The following is a 9722-nucleotide window of genomic DNA, read 5'->3' on the forward strand; positions in this document are numbered from 1 at the left end:
CCTTAGTAGATAATGCTGTAGTGACTGTTGCACTGATCGCTTTCAAGGTTCCACTATAGAATGTGACAACTTCCTGTCAGCCATTCTGTGCCAACCCAGTCGCCTAGACGACAGACAGATAGATAGACAGACATCACGTGACTGATAGAAATATGTTACCAAACTAATGTGGGTTAGCTAAATGGTACCAATCATAGTCGCCTTACATTGACAAATTAAATGCAATTTCAGAGGAAACTGCAATGCTAGTTTGGACTAGTCTAAATCTAGTCAAAAACAAGATTATTTTGACTCCAGAGCTCAAATTTGATCGTTTTATTGGTTAAATATCTATTTGTCTTTAAAAATATGTCCAATCCAAAGTACTTTATCATTGAATAGGAGTAACTACATGTTGCTTATAGTCTTAAAAGTCCCACATTTAGCTTAAAATGTATTGAAAAGCTCTGAAAGGACAATGATTGGTTACATTTAGCCCAATGTCGACATACAGTACAGATATAAGGAGATCTTCAGCGTCACACACACGTTTTGTTCTTAATGTTGAGTGTCAGAGCATTCAGGAAGTTTCGACATCATCAGCACAGTGTTAATTTTTTACACATTTAAACAATATAATATTTTTTCACTTTTATCCGTTTTAAAAATATTCAGCTTATTTCTTCTCCTTAACAGAAGGGACTGAGTGTCCAGGGGGGAACACACACACACACACACACACACACACACACACACGCACACACACACACACACACACATAAAATACAAAAAAGAAAACGAAAAAAAAAAAAAAATGCATTTTGGTCGACTTTAACCTTGCTGCCTTCCACAACCTCATTCAACTCATGTCATCTCACAGAGACCATTACGATTATGCAAAATAAAGCCATGGATTCAAGCGCTGGTTGGTGGATGATTGGGGGGGATGTGCTCATGATATAGTAAAGGGAGTTCAGGTACCACAGTGGAGAATGGAAACAGGCCAAAAAATACAGCTCCGGAAAAAAATTTAGAGACCGCTTTAAATGTTCAGTGTCTCTCGTTTTACTCTTTATAGTCATATGTTTGAGTAGAATGAAGATTCTGATTTTATAATATAAACTACTGACAACATTTCTACCAAATTCACAATACAGATCTTGTCATTTAGAGCATTTTCAATAAGTAATGTAGAGATAAAGATTTAAGAAAAAATCCAAACTGGTCTCTTAATTTTTTTCCAGGGCTGTAGGTCAGAAACATGGTCAAAGTTAAAGCCCCTGTAAACCCAAATACACAAAAATATTCTAACTATATAATTCAGGGAGTAAATTACATGATAGTAAAGCGTCTGAAAAGAGTTGAGCATATTCATCAATCCAAATTTCGGATTCATTTAAGTTTGATAAACTTTCCAGAAATTTGGTTTAGGTAAAGCGGGCTATGCTCTGGTTCTTATGACACAATAGGTGACGTCATGGCAGAATTCTCTGTCCGAACGTTCTAAAAAAAACCAATGACTGCTGCCATGGAGACCATTTGATACGGCCACGCCCACACAGTCCTGTCAAACAATCTCAACGGTTAAAAAAAAAAAAATTTAACTAAGTTTATATAATATTTCTGAACACTTATTTTCAATCAGATTTGTTTAAAAGCTTATTAAGACATCCAACGTTGACATTATATATTAATTTGTTACTATTTCAGAGCAGGTTTCCAGAGGCTTTGATGAATAACTAAATGGGTAGACGTGTGAACTGAGAATGCTGGATTAATACACGAGTGTTTTTATCACAATGAGGTTTGAATAAAAAAACAAGAAAAATAAAAAATAAAAAAACAAGCTGGTCCCAGTAAACATATCCTGCTCCAGTAGTGGTACCAAAGTCACCAAACTTCATCACTGCCGTCAAAGGAAAACTGATCGCTTTCGTGGTCTTGTCCTCATTAAAAGGAAAAGTTAAAACAATTTGGGAAAATGGCAGAATCACTTTCTTTATAGGAATTATATGATTAGAATATAGGCTACCACTTTAATATCTGTTAACTAATATTTGATACATTAAATGCTGGACCAAAGCAATTAAGGAACTGCCTTAATTGAACTCAACAGCTCAAAAATGTACAATTAATATCTTGTTAAGCGGAACATAACATTTTTACAACTAGTGTTGTTTCTTTTACGACTTTAACAAACAAGATATTGAGTTAATGAATGAATTTGGAAGTAGATTTTAACGCTCAGACGAAGCCAGATTAGCTGTTTATAGCATTAATGCTAAGCTAACTGTCTTACTGCTCCAGCTTCATGTTGAACAGACACATAAAAGTGGTAGCCTTATGTATTTATATCATCCAATTGATTTTGAATAAAGAAAACAATTAAGCCTCATTTACCCAAATGTTAACTGTGTGAGGACCTTGCCCATGGTAAAACTAACTCTACATTAACACTGCTTTCACAAAGCATAACACAGTATCCAGGAAGATATTCATATGTTTTTCTTTAAATTACCGCCCCACCCACGTACCCTCCCACGCCCATATATAGCTCAAATCTTCTGTTGCACTTGAGTTTAAAAAATTATATCTGAAATAAATTCAAAAAAATTATTATACCTTATACTGTACACAGGTTACCCAACTACACAGATAACAAAAAAAGAAAAGAGAATTCAAATATTTATACCTTTTAAGATTTTCTGAGTTGTGTGTGTGGAACCATTCAAATTCTATCCGTATACAGAATCACATGTTTTTATACAACAAATCATCATCGTCATCGTCATCAATAAATAAAAATAGAATGCTGTCATGTTCTTTAGAATCTAGAATCGCCGTCGTCCGGGAGACAACAGAAAAAGGCTCTATCTGACAATACGAGGAAAACACCAAAACGCCCTTTAAGAGATATATATATTATTGATTTTAAAATGACACTTTGTACACTTGTTTTTGTTCTGACTTTGCAACCGGTACACACACGGATTTATCATTTATCATTGCAGCTGCCTAACTTTCTTTAAAACCCTACTCTGTGTCTATATACTCAATGCATAAATAAAATAACAGTTTGATTGACTGATCAGTGCATTTATATTTAAATATATGACGTAAACCCCTAAGTCATGTGACCCTGTAGTACCAATAATAGGTGATGCATGAAAATCTACATTTTCTTTTGTCGATAGCTGTGTTTTCATATCGCACACAAGCACCGGCCAGACACAATCTTTGAAGACATTGTCATAGCGCGTGTCATAATGCATTTGTTTACTTGCTGGCAAATGCTGTCTGTCCGCTTCAAGCTTAAAACTCCGACAGAAGGAATATTATATATTTTTTTAAATCTACTAATGAAGGTGTATTACTTATACTATGCATGGTCCTGGGCGCTGCTTAGATTTTAACTAGTCTGAATTTTGGATGTGTCAAGAAAGTTGAAATATGTGTTTGACCACAAAGTTCTTATTCATGTTTTTTTTTTTGCGATGCTCTGGTTTCTTATGACACAATTAAGTATTTTAGACCAATCACAGCTGTTCTCTGCCTGAATGTTGCCTATAAAAAAAAAAACAATGACTGTTGCCGTGTAGACTGTTTGATACGGCCACGGTCTAGACACTAAAAAAATATGTTTCCTTTTACTTAGTTTTATAATATTTATGGACATTCATTTTCGAATCCGAATTTTTGTATAAGCGTATCGACACACCCAAGATATATTTCACATATATTGATTTAAAAAAAATACTATTTAAGACTAAGTTTTCAGAGGCTTTAATATCTAGGCCAAAACTCTTTCTGTGTATGTTTTTACGGTCAGGCAGCTGCAGTGAATTTTTTTTTAAACGTTTTTAAAAACACCAGACCACAACTTGACCAGAGGAGGAGGATGGAGATAGTTTGCGTAGGAGGAAGAACCCAGGTGTGTAACCCCGGCGACACAGATGTTGTTATTTAAATGAATACAAATTACCATAGTTACATGACCTAAAACAGCTCCACGATGCTATTATGCAAGTTATACAATACTGCTGGGTAGGGCTGCCCACCTGTCACTGTGTGGGTTCAGATAAAAGGTGTGTGAGAGTCTGTCTGGTGTCGATTTGGGTCAAACCTCAGTCCACTGCCATGGTGAACTCTAACAGTGACGTTTCTCAGTAGCTTGGGTTAGTTGTTGTCCGCCAGGTATTTTCCTGAAATACATTAAGGAAATGTTACGGTTATGTTTTGGTCATAAACTTTTATACATCTAGTGTTAACTTTTTAACTGCATAAATTATAATTAAAATGAATAATAGATACTGCAACACATTTTGTAAGATTGAGACAAAATATTATTTCTTGGGCTTTTTTTTGCATTAGACGAATGACAATGTTGAGAATCAACAGGACAGTTCAACACTGCAGTGAAGTTGGAAACACATTGACAGATTTGAACTTCCGGTATCACTAACTCATGAGTAAAAAGCTATTAAAAGACAAACGATGCAGTTAGAATCCTTATATACTGTATGATGTTAGAATGCCGGCGCTCCGGTGGCGTAGTGGATAGAGCGCGTACCATATTGGCTCCAGCCTTCGCTGCAGTGGTTGCGGGTTCAAATCCGCACCCGTGGACCTTTACTGCAGGTCATCCCCCCCTCTCTCTCTGTCTCCCCATTTCAACCTCATACCGTCTAATAAAGCTTGAAAATGCCAAAAAACTCTCTTAAAAAAAAAAAAAAAAAAAAAAAAAAAGAAAAACGATGCAGTTAAAATCCTTATATATGTTGTTAAAATACCAAACCTACCAGCGGCGAACCTCCTCTTGACCAGAGAGAAGCGGTACCCGGGCCCGGCCAGCTGGATGTCGCAGCCCGACAGCGTGCTGCCCTCGCTGGTGAACTGCACGGCCAGAGGAGCCGCTCTGCTGGGGCCCGACGACAGCTGGAAGCGCGCTAGCAACGAGCCCACGCCTAGAGGGGGGAAGGGGGGCAAGGTTAGATAGGTTGTATGACCCCGGAATTCCACTGGCTGCGCGTGCGGTGTCCAACGGTTTTGCTCCGTGCGCCCACGTCCGTCAATACCCACCGGCTCCGTTTTCAAAGCAGGCACGGCCAGCTCCGCTGAACAGCTGGAGTCGCGAGAACGAGGAGTTCCCGCGGTAATAAAAGTGACGGGCGATCGCTCTTGATAATATGATTCTCCTATATGGTATTTACACAACAACGAACGCAGGGAAGGTTATTGTTCCCATCCGAACGAGTAAAAGAACAGTGGACATGCTTGTATGTGTCTCTGTTTTGAGAATGTCACCTGCAGTGAACACCGAGTGTCTTATTTTGAAAATTAACCGGAGGTTTTATTGTTTTGTCGGCGCCTGTGTTCCTGTCTATCTCGAAGTGTTCTGTGCTAAATTGATGCGGTGAGCTCAGGCATCCGGCAGAAATAGAAGCAGTGCGTATTTCACCAGAGAGCTGGAGCAGCAGCGGAGCAGAGAGACGGTGCAGCGGACGTGGTGGAAACTCACCCACTGACTGCTCTTAATTGTATTACTGTTTCTGCCGTGCTGGAGCGGAGAAGGACCGGAGACGCAGCCGGTGGAATTCGGCCTTGAGTGTGTGTATGAACGGGTGAATGTGGTAAGAATGGTTAAGCGCTTTGGGGCTGAGAAAATCGGCTAAAAAGCGCTATATAAGTCAAGTCCATTTACCATTTACCAAAGGTTAAAGAGAAATTCTTATGTAGGCGGTGAGGAATTATTTATTCTCCAATATTGGTGAAGTGTGTGAGGAAGATTAATAATGCAAGTGGAAACTTTCTTTGAAAGACTAGTTGAAAGTTAATTTTGATGGAGTTGTGATAACTTAAAGCTATAGCGCGTAACTTATTCATATGAATGTCGGTTACATTCAAGCCATTGCAAAACAAGTTTACACAAAGTTATTAAGCCAATATCAGCTCCAATAATCTCTCTCTTTTTTTGTCAGTATGGTCAGGCCCCCAACGCGTCTTCTGGTACAAGATCAACCCTGCGTTCCAATCCCCATACTTCCATACTATTTAGTATGCCAGAAAAAAATGTAGGATGTCCCAATACATGCACGTCAGTTGTAGTATGCTGAAAAAACATAAATGCCCCACTAACTCCATTTGCATTTTGGAGTATTTGTCTTTATTCTTGACATTTCTCAACATAAACAATCTTCCTCATCTGTAGTGTAGTAAAAATAAATAGTATGTGATTTGGAACGCAGGGTATGTTCAAGGTGCCCCCATAACCATGCTATACAACAATATTGCTGAAGTAATTGTTACATAATTTTGTAGACAGAAGGGGGCGCTGCTTACTTCAGGCAGAGCTGACAAAGCCCCATCTTTTCCAGGGCAGAGTCATGTGATGCTGAGCTACATCCACGGCTCCTCCAGCAAGTTCTAGGTCAGTGTTTAAAACTGTTCCTCTCTATGTGCAGAAACTATGTCACTGCACAATTAAGGCAGTGATATTTTGGACGGATTTGCTTTTCAACCCTGGTCTCTTTCCAGCTTCTTTTTGTAGAATAGTTGGGCCAATAATCTTTTATCAGGGCTGTCTCTTTCAGGTTGATACAATATAAGTGACTCTTCAAAGTTGGTCAAGATGTACAAAAATGTGAATGCTAGCCCCTCAACTTGTATCTTGTTTTCAGACCAGGATTGTGTCTGATTTTCTGATATTACTTGATCAGTATCACTAAACGGTAAAAGTTACCTTTAATCACACTACGTACTTACCTCCGTTTTCAGATTTCTTGGAGATTTCAGGAATCTTCCAAAGGATTCTCTGCTGCTCTGCATTCCTGTCAGGATCACAAGAGGAAAGAAAACCTGGTGTTGATAGACAGCCTAGTCTCTGTAAACGGGCATGTACACAAAGGGTATGTAAAAACAATAGGGCCCAACGTAGCTGGCATCATGCCCATTTACAAAGCCTAGGCTGTGTATTAACACTGGACTTTTTTTGGGAGCGCACACAGTATGGACAAAAAGGGATCTTGACAACAAGCGTTCTCCAGAATCGACTCCACCTTTAAGCTATACAATATTGTACTTGAATGTATACTGCTAATATTCTAGATTAGTACACTAACATAACGGTACAATATAACTAACTTGATAGATAGATAGATAGATAGATAGATAGATAGATAGATAGATAGATAGATAGATAGATAGATAGATAGATAGATAGATAGATAGATAGATAGATAGATAGATAGATAGATAGATAGATGAATAGATAGATGAATAGATAGATAGATAGTACACTTACATAACGGTACAATATAACAAACTTTACACTGTACCATGCAGCCGGGGGTAAGACGGCCTGTAGTTTAGAAACCCCTCCGTCGATGGGGACCAGGAACTGCACGTTGTTAAGGGCGGTGGGCGTTTCCATGGCGTCTGCGTTGTACTTGTAGTCTATCCTCAGGTCGGTGCTGGTGGGCTCACACCTCCAGCTCACCGCCAGGTTCAGAGGGATCGACTGCAGGCCGTCCACCGAGACCTACACACAGAGAGACATATGCCAAAGCCTTTTGTTTAAAGCTACAGTACGTAACCTTTTCACATACACATGGACTGGAGACAGACACATACACACAGAGAGACGATATATTTTTTGATTTGATTTGATTCAATTTATTTCAGACATATCAAACATACAAAACAAAATGAAAAGCATGGAAATACAATAAACAAAAATTATGTTTTCACAAAAAAAATAAAAAATAAAATAAAACAAATTATCTGTATTGCTGAGATATGCCTGAAAAGGAGCAGGAATCAGTATACACTTATTTAATCCTACCCCTTTTCCATAGTAAAAAAAAATTAAAAAACAAAAATATTTATTATATCCGCTTCTCTTAATCCATATATTCTCTGATATACACACACAACGTAGCAATGATGCTAAATACTTTAGTTCTAGGTGTAAAGTTATAGTGCGTAACGACAAAAGTTAAGCACTATAGCTTTAAAGAGTCAAGCATAATGTGACTTTGTTCCAACAACAACATGCATTATGTCCAATGGGTAACAGTTGCAGTTGATGCTTAGCAAAATTACTTTAAAACCGGGCCTAGCTTATACAGCTCCGGAAAAAATTAAGAGACCAGTCTGGATTTTTCTTAAATCTTCATCTCTACATTACTTATTGAAAATGCTCTTTATGACAAAAAATTTATTGGAATTTGATAGAAATGTTGTCAGTGGTTTATATTATAAAACCAGAATGTTCATTCTACTCAAACATATGCCTCTAAATAGTAAAACGAGAGACACTGAACATATGGAGTGGTCTCTTGATTTTTTTTCCAGAGCTGCATATATTACCTGATAATTGAGCATCTAATGGGGGAGACAGAAGTTACGCACTCTAGCTTTAAATAGTCCAGGATAATGTGAGATTGTAAACCAGGCCTAGCTTACAATATATATATATTACCTGATACTTGAGCATGTCCACGTTGTAGTAAGTCGCCTGGGGCTTCTGCTCGGCCACCTTCTTCAGGTGTGAGATCAGGTTTGGCATGTTCACCCAGAAGTCCTTAGAATCGGCCTTGGCTTGGGTCGTGTCACTGGTGGGGGGAGCATAAGAAAAAAATACACCATTAAAAAAATGCAGAAAATGTTGTTCTTATCCTGGTGATGTGTGTAGCTGTGTGATGTGTGTATGTCTTCATTTGTAACAACTAGAGTGAACTAGAATCAACATTGGGTGGTGTCACTGAAAAAATAAATAGATTAATTAAAATATAGACAATTTGATAATATACTGGTGATGTGTGTAGTATTCTGTCTCTTAATTTTTTTAAACTAGAGTGTATCGTAATTTTTATTTGTGCAGCTCCAAGCGTCTCAGTTTTTACATTTTGACACTAATGACTTTGGAAATTGGCAATGTAGGGTTTTAAGTCTGACAGTCTTTTGGTCAGCATTTTAATTTTCAACATTTAGCCACCAGAGGTCCTTCTTTACAACTAACGTATGCTGGGTCAAATCACATCATGCTCCATTCTATTATTCTACAAGGGATTTAATGAAAGCATTTCATTTTGGAGTGACTTACAATTATTTAACAGCAAAAGTAATTTGGCTTTTAGAAATTATACTATTAGTATAAGGCTATACTAGTGTCACAGGGATTTTTTTGTTAGCTTATACACATTAACAATACATGTTATCTAATGTGTCCCAACTAGGTTTTTTTTAGCTGTGTTTTGCAACATGTGAAAACATGAATCTATAAATTAAAATTATGATACACAAAAAAAAGCTGTTTGAATTATCTGGTGTGAAGACTCGGATGATGTCATTATGAGTCATCAATAGTGTCAGAGATGACGTCACTGAAGTTTACTCATCCTCACTGGTGGTCACCACTTGACAACAGAACTCGTCCAAATGGGATCACATACGTTTTATCAGCTGTTTCGCAAATCATTTTATATCTTAATTTCAAAACCTGAAATATCCAAATAATCACAAATGAAGCTTCTTTTGCTTTATATGTTTGAGGAATATTTCTATATATATTTTTATGCCAGTTCATTCATTTTAAACTGTCTTTAAACTTTTTATTTCCATAAAACTGTCCCCCTCTTTTTGATCATGTTTTAATCTGCTTTCCTGCTGCTGTATCGCGTGCCAAACACATTGAGTTGTCCTTGTGTATGAAATGTTCTGTATAACTTTGATCAAATGACGCA

At 37.6% G+C, this 9722-nt stretch overlaps 1 protein-coding gene across 1 annotated transcript in view; it reads right to left on the reverse strand.

The window, feature by feature from the left end:
• Positions 1 to 1987: 1987 nt before the first annotated feature.
• The window catches only part of sgip1a (SH3GL interacting endocytic adaptor 1a), a gene marked incomplete at its 5' end in the record, with an annotated part of 73747 nt that continues 66012 nt past the window's right edge, over positions 1988 to 9722 (reverse strand). Inside the window, 5 exons of the mRNA XM_080032178.1 lie at positions 1988 to 4181; positions 4779 to 4943; positions 6742 to 6806; positions 7314 to 7516; positions 8459 to 8591. Of these exons, the coding sequence (XP_079888304.1) occupies positions 4156 to 4181; positions 4779 to 4943; positions 6742 to 6806; positions 7314 to 7516; positions 8459 to 8591 (592 nt within the window). The 3' untranslated portion in view covers positions 1988 to 4155. The remainder of the gene's footprint in view (positions 4182 to 4778; positions 4944 to 6741; positions 6807 to 7313; positions 7517 to 8458; positions 8592 to 9722) is intronic.

The sequence above is a fragment of the Ammodytes marinus genome, assembly GCF_949987685.1.
Source record: "Ammodytes marinus genome assembly, chromosome: 8".
Classification (NCBI taxonomy): Eukaryota; Metazoa; Chordata; class Actinopteri; order Uranoscopiformes; family Ammodytidae; genus Ammodytes; species Ammodytes marinus.